At 42.7% G+C, this 19,462-nt stretch overlaps 1 protein-coding gene across 1 annotated transcript; it reads left to right on the top strand.

Annotated features, from left to right (window-relative positions):
• The first annotated feature begins 3,645 nt into the window (after nt 1-3,645).
• LOC311286579 (uncharacterized protein) lies at nt 3,646-14,871 on the top strand. Its single transcript, XM_084402807.1, has 2 exons — nt 3,646-4,183; nt 13,039-14,871. Exon 2 carries the CDS (start codon nt 13,160-13,162, stop codon nt 14,537-14,539), a length of 1,380 nt encoding a protein of 459 aa, XP_084258933.1. The 5' UTR covers nt 3,646-4,183; nt 13,039-13,159; the 3' UTR covers nt 14,540-14,871.
• The last annotated feature ends 4,591 nt before the right edge of the window (nt 14,872-19,462 follow it).

The following is a 19,462-nucleotide window of genomic DNA, read 5'->3' as shown; positions in this document are numbered from 1 at the left end:
GGGCGTGTCCACTGGCTGCGCTGAAACCACGCCCACTCGCAGGGGAAAGCTGACGAAAGCCAGCCGACGATGGCACCAGTTGTCGGCGCGATGGGAGGATGAAGGCCAAGGCGGGAGATAATCGGTTCGGCCCCATTCACCAGTAACAGCGGATTATCAGTGAATCCCAGTTGTCTCCGACTAAAGTTTATAAAACTATCCTGTGTAAAATGATCACTACAGAGGCGGGTTTTGGCGGTGATCCTAAGCTCTCCATCAAGGTGGCTCTTCACAAAATGAATCCACCTCTTCTTGATGTGACCGTTTTTCGGAAATTGAAATAAGGACACCGATCTGTTTTGTACGTGATTGCATCCAGGTAGTACTCATTTCCGTGACGTAGGCATAGCTAGCTAACAAACTGTAGGCTGTAGTAACTAATAGTACTGACAGTAACTCGCGATCGGCAAACTGATGTGAATGAATGTGCCATATTGTTAGGGGAGGGGCAGCGTCAGGGGCTCCGATGCGTCATCAAGTAGGGGCGTGTCCAGGAGCTCAGGGGCTTCAGTGCGTCATCGAGCCCCCGTTTTAGCCCCGCCCAAAAAATCCGGAACACAGCAATGGTGAAAAACTGTTTAACGGTCTAACTCCACACAATTCAGTACTTCACAGTTCACAGTCTTTGTAATATGTTTTATCAATACATTTCTAATGTGTTTAGATTTTTTTTTTAGAATTGCCTTAACAGGGACTTTAACACTACGCGTCTTGTCATTGGGGACACTGTGCGCCGTAAAAAGCGGCGTTACATGGGCATATTCACCTTATTTTCGAACGCGGAAGTAAATATGGGTCCAGTTTCCGGTTTTTGTGCGGCACTTCCGTTTCCTCGCTTCTCTGGGCTATCGATTGCGAAGGATTATGCAGAGTTGACAGAAAAATGTTACACATGCCTTAGCAGATGAATACAACAAAGAACTAAAGCCCCGCCTCACCCAGGTCGGGTACTGGACCTAGTTGAAAACACTCATGCATCTAGCTGGCAGATTGTCAAAACTTCGCCGGCGCCTTCAGCACCGCCCTAAACACGGTCGAACCAGCGCTGGACTAAGTTAATATATCTATGGAGGTAGGCTATTTTGTCATGTCAAATGTATTAATAATGTCATCAGAATGCAACCAAAGCACATGATAGCAATAAGTAGATGGCTATAAATAATTATAAATCATACAAAATAAATGCCATGATGATCATGCCATGATGACTAGATTTTATACAGGGGTTACTATAATGATTTTGTTTCTCCTTGGAGTTTTTATTCAGACTTCGTAGCCCAGCCACTTTTCTGGTATCGGGTGGTCTTCTGTAGGTCTTGTGTTCACGAAATGAAAAGAACAAACATACGGTCGTTTCTTCAAATGGGCTGCGTGGCGTGTCCATTATTTCGGCTCCCATGTTAACAGGTTAATTTAGAGCTTGCACACTTGCACTGGGAAAACGCGTGCATGCTAGAAATAGAATCGATGCCTATTTTTCACGCGACACGCAAGCGTTTCGGAAGCGTTTCCAGGCAAAATAGAATAGGAAAATATGTTTGTATGTCATTTTGATATGAATACATATTAATAAATGACATTTTGATGTTTGAATTTAGGTTTTGACATAAATGCAGATATAGGCTAAATGTAAAAAAATATATATATATATTATCGATTTTCAAATATTGCACCTGTCAATACAGAACGAAATATTATGAAATATACCTATTTTGCCGTCAATACTGCCGACGTTTTCTTTGCTGCTATATATTTATGTTTAACATTAAGTGCCTTCCACAACTCTCTCCCCATATGTCGAATATATCACCAATGAGGCTTATCATGTCACCTAGCAGCAGCAACCCCTCGTCAGAGACGTTTTTGGTGTGCAAAGACATAGAAAATACCACGCAACAGAAACGCCACGCAGCCAGTGTGTCGCCGGTCGTATAGGGCGCCTGATTATTAAAATGTCAATAATTCGATGATTAAAACACTCCTGCTCCAAGTAAATCTTTCTTTTGTGCCAGTTATTATGACAACCTTTAACTGCACAAACAATCCCGGTCTTCCTCGAAGCCATAACGATGAGTTTGTTGTTACGAACAACGCTCGCCAGTGACCGGACGTGCCTGACCGGAAGTCTCGCACAAAATACCGTCAACTGGCTGCGTCCGTATTTCCGTTAAAAATAAGGTGGATAGAGCGTCGGTTTTTTCGCCGCCTCCAAACCGACGAAAAATACGCCGTTGTTTACACAATTCATCGGCGCTTTTTAAGGCGTTTCGCTTTTCGGCGGCGTAAAAAGCGGCGTCCTGGCCGTTTAAACTGCGCTTTTTACGGCGTTTTTTTTTAACAAAACGACGTAGGAAAGTGGCGAAATATGACCCATTAGGCGTTCCATACGTTTCGACCGCCAAACAAGCGCACGTTCTTAACGCTTTGTGGTCACGGAAAACGCGGGTCACAAATGCGCGGTTTTTGCGTCAAAACGCGCGTCCTCGACGTGTGATCTGCCATTTAAAGGGGTCATGACATGAGAAACCAAATTTGCCTTGATCTTTTGGTATATAAGAGGTCTTTGTACCATTAAAACGTCCTGCAAGTTTCATAGCTTAAGACGTCCTCCCCATTATAACCGAATCATTTATTTAATCAAGCTCTAAATACAGCTCGTTCTGGATCCATGGTATGAAGTGACGTCACGGTACAAACTGACGTAGCAGTCGTTTGCATATGATCGCATCCAGCGTACGCTTCAAGCGCAGCCAGTGTTGCCAGATTGGGCGGTTTTGAATTTGATTGTGCGGGTAAAAAAGGGTTTGGGCGGGTGGACAAAATTTGGGCTGGTTTGGGGTCAGTTCGGCGGTTTTCAAACATCTACATTTTAAAGTCTAATTGGTTAAAAAACTAAACTAAAGTGTGCATGTAGTCCATAAAATCAGTCATCATGACATTACTGTAGCCTATAGTACACACACGCCCATGCAGAGTCAGCTGGCGTTAGTGTTGACATCACCGACAAGCACGCACTTTTAGCCAATCAGTGATCAGCAGGCAGATGCGATTGAGCGCGATTACCGCGATAAGTTGTAGCTGTATATTCAGTGATCGCTAATGACAAAATGTGATTTAGCCTACTAAACAGTAAGTTGTATCTACACAGTAAAGAGTGAGATAGTGAGCAACTCTAAAAACGTACAAATGGTGGGAGATGTCGATGGTGACTATAACTCTGAGAGGAGAGCACAGTTGAATGACTTGAAATGAAATCAAATATGGCACGTGAAATATGTCCATGGTCATGTGCACACTACCTTACCAGACATCGGCAACTTTTACACCGTCCAGACTGCACTATACTCGACCCTGACAGCTGCTGAAAAAGGTTTGAATCAACGATGAATGAGTTTGACTGCTAAATTCTGCGTTATGTTCTGCAATGTGTACTTCCGAGGGTTAAAGTCATCGGTTCATTTCTTGATTGCCGTTTTGACAGTGTCCAGCTGGACATTTTAGTCATATTGGCTAATTCTCCTTTATTATTGCTCTGTTTTGATCTGTTTTCCTGGGGAAAAAAATATTTATTTTATTAATATAAATATTTTATTTTATCATTGTTATTTTGTTTTAAGGAGATACAAATTGTGCTTATCAACCTTGAATGACATGGTAATGAAATTATATCATATTATTTTGGCAGTCAAATTTTGGGCGTTTTTTTCTTGTAGTGGGCGGGTTTTGGTGAGCTTTTGGGCTGGAAATCACCGTCCCAATCTGGCAACACTGAGCGCAGCGGCAGCCTCATTTCATCATCGCATCTGTCACGCGCTTCACATGTGTTCAGTCGACGTGCAGCGAGTGGGTCTGTTTACAAGAAGATTGCGATGTCACGCAGATGTGCTGTTCCTGGCTGTGGACAAACAACATGTCTGAATAATATACGCTGCTGAAAGATCCAGACGTCAGGGGAAGATGGATGCAGTTTATTTTTCGCGGACGTCCCAGTCACGACAGTGTTAATTTAAGCGTGTGTTCTCCACATTTCAAGGATGAGTGACAGTTGAGAACAATCGCAGTTTGATGCTGGCTTTGCCAGAAAACGTTTGTACAAGATAAGGCCGTGTGGACTATTCTGGGCTACACAACGACGACGCAAACTGTAAGTAATGTAGGCTATTTAAAACTTTTAAACGTTTTAAAACGTTAATTGTAGTTTAATTCATTATGAATAATTACCGTGTTTTTACTTAGTTTAGCCTACTTATTGTTTTCATGACCGTCATAGTCAGGTCCGAATCTTCAAGATTGTGTAACCCTGTAGGCATTTTTGAGGAAAAGTTGTTATACCACATTTTTAGAAAGTTCAATGTCTCCTGAATAAGGATCCACCGTATAACATTGAAATAAGGGTCCCATTTTCTTGTAATTGTTATTGAAACAATAGGTGCATTATTCACAGCCGAAACACTACAGGTGGATAGGGTAAAATTTTTAAGTTATAGATATCACCATAAAACCTTTCCAGTTTTTCACTTACATAGAGACAGACATTTTTTGTATTACAAGTTTTCTGAAATGTCATGTTTACATATGCAAATGAGGCATACCAGTATATATATATATATATAATTCGAGGGGCAGGCATACCAGTACGCGGTTCTCCCTTTCGGGCTAGCCCTGTCTCCTCGCGTCTTCACGAAGGTTGTCGAGGCAGCCCTTGTTCCTCTCGACGACTGGCTGATCCTAGCTCACTCTCGAGACAAGGTTTGCGAACACAGGGACCTAGTGCTCCGGCACCTAGCTTGTCTGGGCCTTCGGGTCAACTGGGAGAAGAGCAAACTCTGCTCCGTGCAGAGGATCTCTTTTCTCGGTATGGAAATCGACTCGGTCGCCATGTGCGCGCAGCTTACGAGCGAGCGCGTGCAGTCACTGCTAACTTGCCTTCGTCAGTTCGAGGGCAAGAGTGCGGTTCCACTGAAACTATTTCAGAGGCTCCTGGGGCATATGGCATCCACAGCCGCAGTAACGCCGCTCGGTTTTCTTCATATGAGACCGCTTCAGCTTTGGCTTCGCGATCAAGTCCCGAGGTGGGCATGGCAACACGGCACGCTCCGAGTCCCAGTGACTTCGACCTGCCATCAGACCTTCACCCCATGGACGAACCTCAGTTTTCTATGGGCTGGAGTGCCCATAGAACGAGTTTCCTGGCATGTTGTTGTATCAACAGATGCCTCCACAATGGGCTGGGGCGCCATGTGCAATGGACTGAGCTCCCGCCGTATGTCGCAACTCGCCCGCCACCTCCTCATATGGAGTCAGAAGCATCTGAAGTCGCTTCGAGCCATTTATATCCCGGGAGACCTGAACCGTGCAGCCGATCTGTCTCGGTTTCGGCCTCTCGCTGGAGAATGGAGACTCCATCCCCAGTTGGTTCAGCTGATTTGGAATCAGTTCGGGGACGCACAGGTAGATCTGTTTGCCTCCCACGACTCGTCCCACTGCGACCTGTTTTATTCTCTGACTGAGGGCACGCTCGGCACGGATGCACTGGCGCACAGCTGGCCGCGGGGCCTCTGCAAGTATGCGTTTCCCCCTGTAAGGAATATGACTTAGCTCAAATGATTATAGGGAATCAAAATTATGAATCGGGTTGATTCATCTATATTCTTACAATATTAATAAACTATTGAAGCTGAAATTTAGACCCATTCGTATACATCAATATTCAATTACAATGAATTATAATTTAATCATTAATATACAAAAAGGTCCCTCTTTCAGATCAATTAATCAGAATAATTTTTAAGGAAAATTAATGTATTAATTAAACAGTTGTTTGTCCCGCAAACTGGTCGTGAAATTAATTCCATCAACTTCTCAACAAAATGATCTCTTTCTTATAATTCAAAGAAAGCTATTTTCTGGCCATGAAAACAACTCTCCTGTTCTTATAAAATTAGGTTACTTAAAAGTAACAAATCAGCTCTGTAGCTTATAAGATCAACAAATCATTGACTTCGTAAATGAGCATTGAGACAATCAGGAATATATGGAATTTAATAATTGAACTAATGAATACATAACTACGATTCACACAGAGTAAATAGGTATGTATATACAGAACACGTAAACAAATACAAGACTAAACGCATAACGAAAATGAGAGAGAGAGAGAGATGAGAGAAAGTGAAACTAACATGTGCGATCAAAGATCGATCACAGTTAGGCAAAGTCACAGGCAGGGTAACCTTGAGAGACAACAAGGAATCAAATCACATTAAAAGTTCAATAAACTTATCTTGCAAAATGGTTCTCTTTGTTGAAGAACGCCGAGTTCGTGCGTGTGTCCTAAGAGCAGCGTGCGTGTGTTTCTTTAAGGAAGCAGGGCTTGCTTCGGTTGAGCGCGGCCGCGGGATTTTCAAAAGAGTCTTTTTCTTTGGGTTGACGTTGCTTGCTGCGTTTGCTTCGCTGAGTCCGAATACGAAAATAAAGAAAAGACTTAAAGAAAATAAAAGAGAACGGAGAATGCTCCCTTAGGGAGCCATATGGATCTTCTCGCTGGCGAAGAGGGTTCGTAAAAGTGCTCGAACAAACAAGACGAAAGAAAAATACAGAACAGAACTGAACGCGGAGTGTAACCGCTTTTCTAGGGTACAGAAATTTCAACTCCTCCCTTGGCTTAGGCCAATTGGAACGTGACATTCCAAGCGGGAAGAAACTTTCTTTGTCTCAGTTCTTCAGTTTAATTTGCATGTTTTATGGCAGCGTTATTATGTGATCAGTTATACTCTAACGATGGTAAAAATAGTATCATACATTTTACCAGATCCTGATGCATATATTTGGTTTCAGTACAAGGAGAGCTTTACGTGAATACCGAATTAGATATGTTTCGAAGGTACACGGAGATCGATTCTTATTCTGTAAAAATAAGCTTAAAGGTTAAACTAACAACCAAGGAATAAAATGAACCCAACATGTGATGTACATTGATAAGTGGGAATTGAAGATTGGACTTTAGAAAGATCCACATGGCATATCTATGATTGCAACAGTGTGCACATCTGAAACATTATTCCTTTACGGTTTACAAGAATACAAAAACCCATCACAGAGAAGAACAATCAATAAAAGAGAAATTACATTCAGGTTTACATATTTCTTCAATGGTTATACATATAAAATATCTAAGATGAACACTTTAATTTTGCTCCTCTGCCAGAATCTCAGTTTGCTTGACATTCCATTAGGGCAATAAAAACAAAGTGGGGGGAAAGGCAATTGCCAGACAATCTTGAATGCTGATTCCAGATTACACATTAGAAAACTACACCTCTATTATAAAGCAAAACTAAATCACACATGCATAATGGCATTGTACTTATATGAAAATGATATTTCTAAGTTCTAATACAAAGGTGTGTGTGTGTGTGTGTGTGTGTATGCATGTATGTGTGTGGGATGACTCCTCAGTCTCCCAGGGGGTGTTGTAAAGTGTTATCCTATAGCAGGAGGAAGTTTCGTTATCTCTCTGTGGTCCAGAGAGGGGAAGGGGGTTTGGAATGTCTCTGAGGTGCAATTAGTGTCGTAAAAGTCCATTTGTCGCCGACTAGCTGGAGCCGAAGCATGATTTGCACTCACGAGTTCAAAGTGCACCAGCTTTTGTATTCAGGAAGAAATGTTTTTAGCAACACAGAGTATTTGAATTTGTTAATTCAAACCAACGACGAATGATTCGATAGCCAATGTTGTTACACCCCAGTAAGCCTTCTTGCGCAGACTTTGCGCAAGATCAGGGAGGACGAGGAGCAGGTAATTTTGGTTGCCCCATATTGGCACAACCGAACCTGGTTCCAAGAACTAGTACTCCTCGCGACAGCACCTCCCTGGCCAATTCCTCTGAGAAAGAACCTGCTTTCTCAGGGACGGGGCACCCTATGGCACCCTCGTCCCGATCTTTGAAACCTCCATGTGTGGTTCCTGGATGGGACGAGGCAGGTTTGAGTACCCTACCACCAGCGGTGGTGGCTACCATCACTTCCGCTAGAGCATCGTCCACGAGACATGCCTATGCGTTGAAGTGGAACCTCTTCGTCAACTGGTGTTCTTCTAAACTTCAAGAACCCATGAAAGGCCAGATCAGTGTCGTGCTTTCCTTCCTGCAAGAAGGGTTGGAGCGAAGGCTGTCTCCCTCCACCCTGAAAGTGTATGGTGCCGCCATTGCCACACATCATCATGATGCAGTTGATGGTAAGTCCATTGGAAAGCACGACCTGATCATCAGTTTCCTGAGAGGAGCGAGGAGACTGAATCCTCCTCACCCTCCTCTCGTTCCCTCTTGGGACCTCTCAGTGGTTTTAACTGCTCTGCAGAGTGCTCCCTTTGAGCCTCTGCAATCAGTGGAGCTTAAGTTCCTGTCAATGAAGACAGTGCTCCTGGTTGCATTGGCCTCCATCAAGAGGGTAGGGGACCTGCAGGCATTTTCGGTTGACGAAGCGTGCCTGGAATTTGGACCGGCTAACTCTTACGTGATCCTGAGACCCCGGCCTAGATATGTGCCCAAGGTTCCCACCACACCCTTTCGAGACCAGGTGGTGAACCTGCAAGCGCTGCCCTTGGAGGAGGCAGACCCAGCCTTGGCACTGCTCTGTCCAGTACGCACCCTCCATGCTTTCATAGACAGAACGCAGTGTTTCAGGACTTCAGACCAGCTCTTTGTCTGTCATGGTGGGAAGCTGAAGGGAAAGGCTCTCTCCAAGCAACGGTTGTCTAACTGGATAGTGGACGCCATTGCTTTGGCTTACCAGCAGCAAGGTCGACCACGCCCCCTTGGTGTGACGGCCCACTCCACCTGGAGTGTGGCATCCTCTTGGGCTCTAGCGCATGGCGCCTCGCTAACAGACATCTGTAGAGCTGCAGGCTGGGCGACACCTAACACGGCCTCTGGACGACCCCCACGAAGTGTAGTCCACTGTAAGCCTCTCTGAGCATGTGTCTTTCCCTCGGCAAGCCACCTTGCCACCCCTGGGTTTGAAATATTCCACCTGCGGCTGGACACCCCAGTGATTCTCAATATGCAGCCCCCTGGGGTCATGTGTATTCCAAGTCCCCCCCTTCGGGCTGGGCATAATTGCATATTTCCACTGATATATGCTTCCCAGTGTACCTTGGTACCTTGGCATAATTCCAGCAGTCATTAAAAACTGTCCCTTTCATGTTAATGTTGTTTTTTCATTGTTTACATGTTTAAATATTCTGAGAATGCATAGTTTAGTTCTAATGTTTAATGTTTATACTGCAATAAATGCATTAAAACGTTTTTTTTTTTTTTTGGCAGCCATTTTGTTTTTATTGTTTATGCCAAAACAGTGATGTTTACAACTTGTTATACGGCAGAAATGGATTCAGCACCTAAAAATCATATAGAAACAACACTTGAAGTACTTTTCCTCAAAAATGCCTACTGCATCTTATCCAGGGCTATTTATCTATTTTGGGACTCGACTATCATGCCCCGTAGGCTATTAAAAGATGTAGGCTGTCAAACTGACAAAATAGTTTCACACTTTCTATGTGGACGGGCTGATGCATTCTTAGTTGTGTTGATGGTTCATTTCCTCTGATTCCGACTCAAACATCATTGCAATCGTCATCGCCTCGCACGCATCACCCGTTACTATGGTAACGGTAAACACAGCTCCGCAAAATCCGCACGCTTTGACATTGGGCGTTAACAATTGATGCATAGGCACTGACGTTAACCAATCATAACAGTGGGCGTTAACACTGAACTCTTAAAGGGGAAACACCCCCAAAACAGACTGTTTGAATCAGAGCATGAGAAACAGGGTGGGAAAAGGTCATAAAAAATCACTCAATTTTAAATGTTTTTTTGTCCAAAAAACTATAGTAATACTATAATTGCACATAAGGGAACATAATAAAAGAAAAGAAAAAAACATGTCATGACCCCTTTAAAACGCGCGTTTATAATAACAAAAATGGGCGTTGTGTTTTGACTAGGACAAAACGCACGCTTTTGACGTGTAAACAGATAACCCAAACAGGCAGTACAAACGTGTGTGAAGTTTCCAACCAGGCGAAAAGGACGCGTGAAATACGAGTTAAAATCAGTTTGAACGGGTCAGTGTCATTGGCTGCTGAAGGCTTGGGTCTAACCATTTCTGTGGGCTTAGGGGGGTTTAGCTACTGTTCATAGACTAGGCTACCACCATTTAACATGCCATAGATCAGCTTATTCAGCCGATCTATTTTATCCTTTTTTGTAGAGCTTATAGAAATATTTAAATTGCCTTGTTTTTCTTCGCTCATGCCTTTTTGTAAATAAACACATTAGTGGTCATTCTAGCTCTAACATGAAATCATTAACATTTGTGTCGGAAAATGGAGCTAAGCAATCAGTGCAGGTTAATCAATATCTGTCTTTAGAGAACAACGTGGACTTTTGTTGTGCTTACATTTGAAGGTATCACAAGCAGGTGGCGCTTATTGAAACCTTTTTGTTCAAATATTGTGCGCTCAACACAGACAAACAGTAATTAAATACAGAGGTGATATTATTCATTTAATTTTTGTTTAAGACTTAGTGTTTGAATAGGGTATTTTATACTTTATAGAAGTATTGAAGACTTACAGGATTAGAATGAGAGCTAGTGCTCAGGGCAGGACAGGTATAAGAACTTAATTAATTTGTCCCTATATTTTTTCCATTTTCTTTTTCTTGTGTAGGCCAAAGAAAACATCTAGATTGCAATTTTATGAATTTTTTTTTTTTTTACCAAGATAAGATTGCCTTCTTTTGCACATTAATACCATTCTAGCCTTATATCAACCTGGTCTCACAGGATTCTGTGTAAAGTCCACGGGCCCTTAACTCAAAATCTGTGGAGCCATCATGGAATCGCCCCAAATTCTGTGCTGAGACCACGGATAACTCCAACGCAAGTCAATGACTACGTTTACATGCAGCCAATAACCCGTTCAAAACCGGGATATTAGCAATAACCCGGTCGCGCACGGCCATGTAAACACCGACAAAAACCCGGATATGCTCATATCCCGGTTTTTAAAAACCCGGATATTACCCCTGGGGTACCCCTTTTCTAACCCGTGTTGTTTGTTTGCTCATTTAGAAATGTGAAGACTTCGGGTCGACTGTGTTACAATGTCAGTGCATTCCATTGCTATCGCATTGTGCTGGTCGTTAATTCAGTTCGATCAAGTTTGCCATAGCCTTCTTTTGATCAGCCTGGCCGAAGTTCTGTGATGGAACCGTCCGTTGTCGACACACAGATCCCCCAAGTTACTGATCTGGTAGGCCTATCTGGACATTGTGTTGTCTGCTCATTTAGAAACCTAAAGGCTTCATGTCGACTGGGTTTATAATGTAATTAATATGACATTATGCCTGCCATAATAAAATCCAGTTTGATCATGTTTTGCAGCCATTTCTTTCAGTAGCCTAGGCTAAAAGAGAATCTATAGGCCTATGCGATCACCGGTTCATCCGTGGGGGACACACGGACTAGGCCTACCTCAGGTCTCACTCAATTAATTATTGTTATTTTGTTTGCTCATTTCAAAATAATTCATTTCCATGGCGTTAGAGGACTATTTTGATTAACCAAAATCGTGTGATGGGCCTATAATTAATTTCAGCTCAGAATCAAGTTGGCCCATAGGGCCATGGAATTTAAATATCCAAAAATAACTGTTTAGTATGGAAGCTTATGTGTAGCAATATTCAATTTGAAATGTAATATGCAAAATGACAGTGCAATATGTAAAATGGCAATGCATTTCTGATTTTAAATTTTAATTTCCCCATACATTTGTGCAACGTTTGGTGCAAAATGAAAATGAAAATTCAATTATATAATTTACATTTGCCATTTCATACACTAGTTTGAATATGTAAATTGAATACATTTTAACGCTTTATAAGTTGCAAAATTAAAATTAAAATGTATTACAGAAATGATTAGATATGTTTAACATGTTCAAGCAAAAACTGTGGCAAAATTGTAATTTAAATGTTATTTTTTCTTAATTGCATTTACACTCACAGTTAAGACACTTGCGATTGCATTTCCATTAAGTGTCCCGCAATGAATGTAGCAAAATTCAATGTGCAATTTGAAAATGCATTCTGAGCCGATCACGTGCCCGTCCCGCCCTGTCAATCACTGCGTGAAGGCGTCAAGGCGTGGCTCGGCAACAGGTAAAATTAGGCTTTGGTGCGTATTTTGAGGTGTTGGAAGGAAAGACGGCGGCGTCAGAGCTGATACGAGCGTTAAATTCACTAGCAGATGAAGTGGAGCGTGGACAGAGAAATGGTAGTGTTTCTGAAGAATATTATGCGTCTGCAGGTGATAGAACCAGTACGATGTTGGACCGTCTGGGTCTGGGAGAATGTCCTGCCTTATCAAGCGTCAACATTCTGCTGCGCTGCTGTTGTCTGATGCTGGACTGTGTTGATGGTTTCGTTTTGTATAAAATATTGTCATTGTCTGATACATGCTTATCTTTATTCTTATAGAGAATGGGCAATACGTCATAGCGCAGTGCATTCTGAGTAGCGGCGGCCATCTTTTAGGACACGGCTGTTGTAACTCCAAGAGGCAGCTGGTGGCGGTAATTCTTAGTTTTCCAAACGAGGTTGTCTAGAGTAGAAGAAAAAACGTAAACAAACACACATGGACCGTGCGAAGATCAAGCTCAAGGTTATCTACCGAGAGAAGCTGAACAAGGAAGCAAAGGAGCGATACTTAGAGAAAATAAAGGCAATTAACGGGCTCGATCCGTACGAACACAAAGAGTGGTCGACTGATCTGAACAAGCAATTTACAACTGTGTTTAACTGAATTTTTCACTGGTGTGTAAATGTTAAGTGAAGGCTATTTTAATATATATATATATAGGCTATATATATATATACATACATATACATACATATAATTCATTTTATGCTTATCAGTGTTATTTATGTCTTAGGTTTTGCACTCTCAACGCCTCAATGAACCTCCACTCAAGCCATGGGTGATCCTCAATACCAGTGGGCAAGTGGAGTGTGCACACTGCACATGCATGGCTGGCATAGCGGAGTCTTGCACACATGTCGGGGCCCTCCTGTTTAAGATTGATACGGGGTACCAAGACAGTCACTGATGTTCCAGCCTACTGGATGATGCCAAGTAGTGTGGACAAGGTCCAAGCAGAGGTGGGCTACAAGATTGACTTCTCCTCTGGCGCAGCTAAGAAGAGGGCGCTCGACAAGTGCATCAGTGGAGAGAGCACAATGCCAGGGATACGGACTCGTATTGGCTGCACAAGTCCGTGTGGACACACAACAACACTTTCAGACTTGTCACCTCTACTTGAAATTTTATATACTAAAAGTAAGGCTGTTTGCCTTTCTGGAATGGAGGGCTACTACCAAAATTATGCAGACCCTGTTAAGCCATGTGTAGTCCCAAAGTCCCTACAGCACCTTCGTGACCCGGGGAAGGATGGATGTGAACTGTCTGTCCTGCAGCAGCATTGTGAGGGCCTCACACACATGGCAGCGGTAACAGAGGCACAGGTGGTTGCGGTGGAAGCTCAGACAAGACAGCAGCATCGATCCCCTGCCTGGTACACATCAAGAGCAGGAAGAATAACAGCTTCCAACATCCATGCCGTTGTGTCCACCAGTGTTGCCAGACCAGCTTTGTCAACTGTGAGGAGGGTGTGCTGCCCCAGAAAAACAGCATCCACAGCTGCCATCAGATGGGGGATAGACCATGAGGAAGAAGCAAGGCAGACCTATATCACACTGACAGCTTCCCACCAGAAAGTGGAGCAATGTGGGTTTATCATAAATCCATCATTTCCGGAGGTTGGGGCATCACCTGATGGGCTCATTCACTGCACATGTTGTGGGAAAGGCTGTCTGGAAATCAAATGCACATATAAGCACCAAAACAACTCCATCCTGCAGGCCTGTACAGATGACAGCGACTTTTGTCTTCAGCTAACTGATGGGAAGTTAAACTTGAAGAAGACACACAAGTACTACAGTCAGGTGCAAACTCAGATTTTCGTCACTGAGTCAGGGTTTTGTGACTTTGTTGTGTGGACGCAGCGAGACTGTGCTGTGGTTCGGATCTTACCAGATGTGGAGTTCTGGACAACACTTCTGACAAAGGCACGGGAGTTTTTCCTCAAGGTTTCTCTACCTGAGCTTGTGGCTTGCCACTACACCCGAGCAGCCTCCACAACTCCGCATCCTTCAACCGTGTTACAGCAAGCTCACACAAAAAGGGCAAGAACACAGACACTGCAGAATACAAACCAACTCTGGTGCGTTTGCAGAGGCCCTGAAGACCAGGACGACATGGTGGCTTGCGAAAATGAAAACTGTGCAATAAAGTGGTTCCACCTCAGCTGCGTCGGACTCAGTCAGGCCCCTTCAGCTAGTGAGCCGTGGCTCTGTGCCTCATGCACACAGAACTGATTGAATACTGAACAAACACTTCGTTGTTCAATAGATTGTGAATAGTTTGTACATAGTGCCTTTTTTATTATGACATGTTGTCATTTCTTGAAGTTATATACTGTTATATTTGCACTACATTGTTACTGTGCAGGTCCTGTTATAATTACTTATTTACTTACCATATTTACTTCAGCATTGCACTAAGCTCAAGTTGTTATTTATTTTACCTGTTATATTTGCACTACATTGTTACCGTGCAGGTCCTGTTATAATTACTTATTTACTTACCATATTTACTTCAGCAGTGCACTAAGTTCATGTTATGTGACACAAATAAAAAGATTTAGAATTGACATAGTTTTCCATCATTTATTCCATCATTTATAATAATAATAATAATAATAATACATTTTATTTGTGGGCGCCTTTCTTAGCACTCAAGGACACCTTGAATTAAAACAGTTAAAATACATTTCAAGGAGGCAATACAATAAAAAAAACAAGACACTGTAAAGAATAAGAAAAAATAAAATAGAGAAAAAAGAAGCAGTTAAACATGAAGCCGTTTGAAGGTGAAGTTATGTGGGGTAGGCTAAATAACTATTAACTTTAATAACACATGGTTAACTTTATTAACATATGCAGTTCATAAGGTTTATGGCATGTTTTATGGTTTCATGACAACACTAGGGCACATATTAGTCAAGGCACAGCACACAGTCACAATCTTGTCAAGGAAAATAATGTCCTCGTCTTCACATGGGAGCACCATGCTCACAGGTATTGTCTCACTTAGTATGGTGTACTTGTTGCGTACACATCCAATCACCCTCTCCACATGGACCCTGAGGTGAGCTATCTGCCTTGTCTCCTCAACATCTTTTGCATCCAACTGGCAGCGTCCTCTTGTGAATGCAGGGACTTTCACTTCTGCACACATAAATCCGACGCTGTCCCTGATGTCAAATCCCCGATCCGCCAACACCAAGTCTCCGGGTAATAATTTATTTAGAAGGCCACTGTTCTCAGTCACATGCTTGTCACTGACACGACCTCCCCATCCTTTGGAAATGAAAGAGATAGCTCCCTGTGGTGTAATGCCAATAAGATACTTAAGGGTGTGCCTGTGTTTGTAATGAGAAAATGTCTGTGCTCTAGCTTTCAGATTTGATGCTCTCTCAATGTTAATTTCAAAGCAGTCCACAATAACTGAAACACGACTGCCAAAAGCCTCAACAAACTGATGTGGCATACTACCTTGCAAGCAATGTCGCTCAGGCCAGTGCACCAAAGGGCTAAGGTGTGTAAACATTGTAGCTATGGTGTCTCTGAACGTGGTGGAAACAGTCTTTCGGTCTATGCAGAAGATGTGTGCAATGTGCTGGATTGGCAGATTCAGCCTCAGGCGCATCAGAGTTAAGACGAGCATCTGAAAAGGCGAAAGTTTTCGGACAGTCTGTGGCAGGCAAAGGGAGAAGCTGCTGCAGAACGCCCATCAAAACAGCAAAACATGGAAGCCCAGTGTAGTACTTTACCTTCACATCATCATCTTTAAAGAAATGCTCATCCATCTTCTTTTGGGAGAGCTCTTTCTTCAGTATCCTGTTCTCCTTCAGCAAGCGGTTAATTTCAGCACGCCTGTGGCTACAAAAACTGCATTCCTGTTGTTCTCTGTTGTTATCCTCCTGTGACCTCTGTGCAGCTTCATCCTCCTGTGACCTCTGTGCAGCTTCATCCTCCTGTGACCTCTGTGCAGCCTCATCCTCCTGTGACCTCTGTGCAGCTTCATCCTCCTGTGACCTCTGTGCAGCTTCATCCTCCTGTGACCTCTGTGTAGCTTCATCCTCCTGTGACCTCTGTGCAGCTTCATCCTCCTGTGACCTCTGTGCAGCTTCATCCTCCTGTGACCTCTGTGCAGCCTCATCCTCCTGTGACCTCTGTGCAGCCTCATCCTCCTGTGACCTCTGTGCAGCCTCATCCTCCTGTGACCTCCTCTGTGCAGCCTCATCCTCCTGTGACCTCTGTGCAGCCTCATCCTCCTGTGACCTCTGTGCAGCCTCATCCTCCTGTGACCTCTGTGCAGCCTCATCCTCCTGTGACCTCTGTGCAGCCTCATCCTCCTGTGACCTCTGTGCAGCTTCATCCTCCTGTGACCTCTGTGCAGCTTCATCCTCCTGTGACCTCTGTGCAGCCTCATCCTCCTGTGACCTCTGTGCAGCCTCATCCTCCTGTGACCTCTGTGCAGCTTCATCCTCCTGTGACCTCTGTGCAGCTTCATCCTCCTGTGACCTCTGTGCAGCTTCATCCTCCTGTGACCTCTGTGCAGCTTCATCCTCCTGTGACCTCTGTGCAGCTTCATCCTCCTGTGACCTCTGTGCAGCTTCATCCTCCTGTGACCTCTGTGCAGCTTCATCCTCCTGTGACCTCTGTGCAGCTTGCTGTCTCTTCGTCCTCCGGTTAAAACGCTGTGTGTGTGTTGTTTTGACTTCTGTGTGGCCAAGGTGTAATGACGGTACCCAGTCGGGATGACACTCCAGCATTTCATAGGCTGGTTTGCCTGAAAAAACAAAACAGAATTTCTTAGTCTGTGCTTGCAGTTGTCTGAATACCTGCTCATCCACATAACTCCACACTCAATCGTAAAGTTGATCGGATGAACGGTTACAGATACATAATGTAACAGATACATACGTTATAGAGATTCCTTCCTTTATAGCTTAATTTTATAGCTATGCAGCCAGCTAACTTAGTTTTGCAAAGTTATCTAGTTACTCTTTCGTAATTTAAGTTAATGTTACGGTTGTTGTGTTGTTACTAGTTTTAACTAACGTTGTTAGCTAAATTTGCACAACTAACATTAAGTTAGCTGGCTGCATAACTATAAAATTAAACTCAACTAAGCTAAACTAGTTATAGTTACAGCCTTCATATACTGTCTATGGTTACAGCCCTACCTTGTACGGTTGTTGGGTTGTAACTAGTTTAACTAGCTAACTTTGCACAACCGAGTGCTGGCTGCATAACGTTAGCTACAAAAATAAGTTTTTATGGGCAGCTAGCGGTAACCACATAACAGTTGGTGTTGTAATGATAACTTGCCTGTGTGAAAATGCCGTGAACACACAAACATGTGTCGGGAAATGTTGGTGAAGGTGATGTTTGTCCGTCTTACAGCCGCTACCCATGCCATACGACGCCTCTTTGTTAGCTCTGCGACTTGATTTCCATTGTTTTTCTTCCAAGCGGGAAAGCTGAAAAATCGTGATTATGACAGTTTACAATGCAACATGCGTTCACCATTCTGTCGTTTTTCTAAACTGAATTAGCCTACTTCTAAAATATACCAATATACTACCGCAAATACTAATATTACTGCTACTCTACGCTTCAAGTTCTCCCGTAACCTCCGTGTCCTAAAGTCCCACAATGCCTTGCCCTTGCGTGACTGTGACGCGCTGACGTCACGATCCCGCGCTCTATTAGCCTACTATTAACTGTAATACCCAATAATGTTGGAGATCCTATAGTTTTTCCTTACAAATGCATAGGCTTATTACCCTGTGATCACATAATATGACAAAGCTCCATTGGTATTCGGTATTAATAGCTACCGAAAAATAAATGTGACCGCTCTTTATTTATTTATAACTGACTGTAATGTTCAATAAAGTGACGAATGTGATGTGTGACCATCTCTGTTTATTCAGTTGTATAATTATAAAATATGAGGCAGAAATATGCGAGTCCCTTTCTATTTTATAAAGCATATTGATAAGGTATTAATACATATGTACATGGTCACGGAATCTGACGGGTCAAATTCATCGACCTAGCCTTTTTTGGGGTGAATGTGGAGCAGGTTAAACAACGAAGCAGCACACGAAACTTTAACCGGCACAAACAAGACTATTTTGGGTCAATGTGGAGCAGGTAGGGGGGCTGAGTGACCTCAGAATGACCAATAAATAATATTTTAATATTTAAGAAACCGAAGCAGCACAAAATAAACGTTTATCGGCGCAAATTAGAACAAACATGAGTCTATTTTGGGTGAATGTTATGTGGCCTATTTTGCCGACGTTTTGCATTGGGTTGGGGGCGGGGCCAACTTCACGCAGTGATTGACAGGACGGGGCGGGCACGTGATCGGCTCAGAATGCATTTTCAAATTGCACATTGAATTTTGCTGCATTCATTGCGGGACACTTAATGGAAATGCAATTGCAAGTGTCTTAACTGTGAGTGTAAATGCAATTAAGAAAAAATAACATTTAAATTACAATTTTGCCACAGTTTTTGCTTGAACATGTTAAACATATCTAATCATTTCTGTAATACATTTTAATTTTAATTTTGCAGCTTATAAAGCGTTAAATTATGTATTTAATTTAGTGTATGAAATGGCAAATGTAAATTTTATAATTGAATTTTCATTTCACCAAACGTTGCACAAATGATGGGAAAATTAAAATTTAAAATCAGAAATGCATTGCCATTTTACATATTGCACTGTCATTTTGCATTTCAAATTGAATATTGCTACACATAAGCTTCCATAGTTTTGTTGGTAACAATATTAAATATTGTTAAACTGATATTATATTTCTAGGCCTAGGCTACTCCTGTTCTCATAAAATGTAGGCTTATTAGGCTTCTTTTTATTATGCAAACTAAAACAAAAAAAATATTTTGTCAGTATGGTCTTTGCTTATTTAGCCCATTAAACCTGGCCAGATATGCATACCCAAACAACACGTAGCAAACAAATGTAGAGATAAAGACGCTCAAATAATTAATATCCAGAAAATTATGTTGCCATAGCTGCGACGCGTCATAGGCCTACTTCCTCATGCAGGCTACATCCCAGAATTGCGCCCTTTTCCTATTATTGCGGTCGACGTTCATATTTCAAGTATTTCCAGCTTGTGTTATGTGAATTTT

Source organism: Rutilus rutilus (assembly GCF_951802725.1).
Source record: "Rutilus rutilus genome assembly, chromosome: 1".
Classification (NCBI taxonomy): domain Eukaryota; kingdom Metazoa; phylum Chordata; class Actinopteri; order Cypriniformes; family Leuciscidae; genus Rutilus; species Rutilus rutilus.
This window is presented reverse-complemented; position numbering and strand designations above follow the sequence as displayed.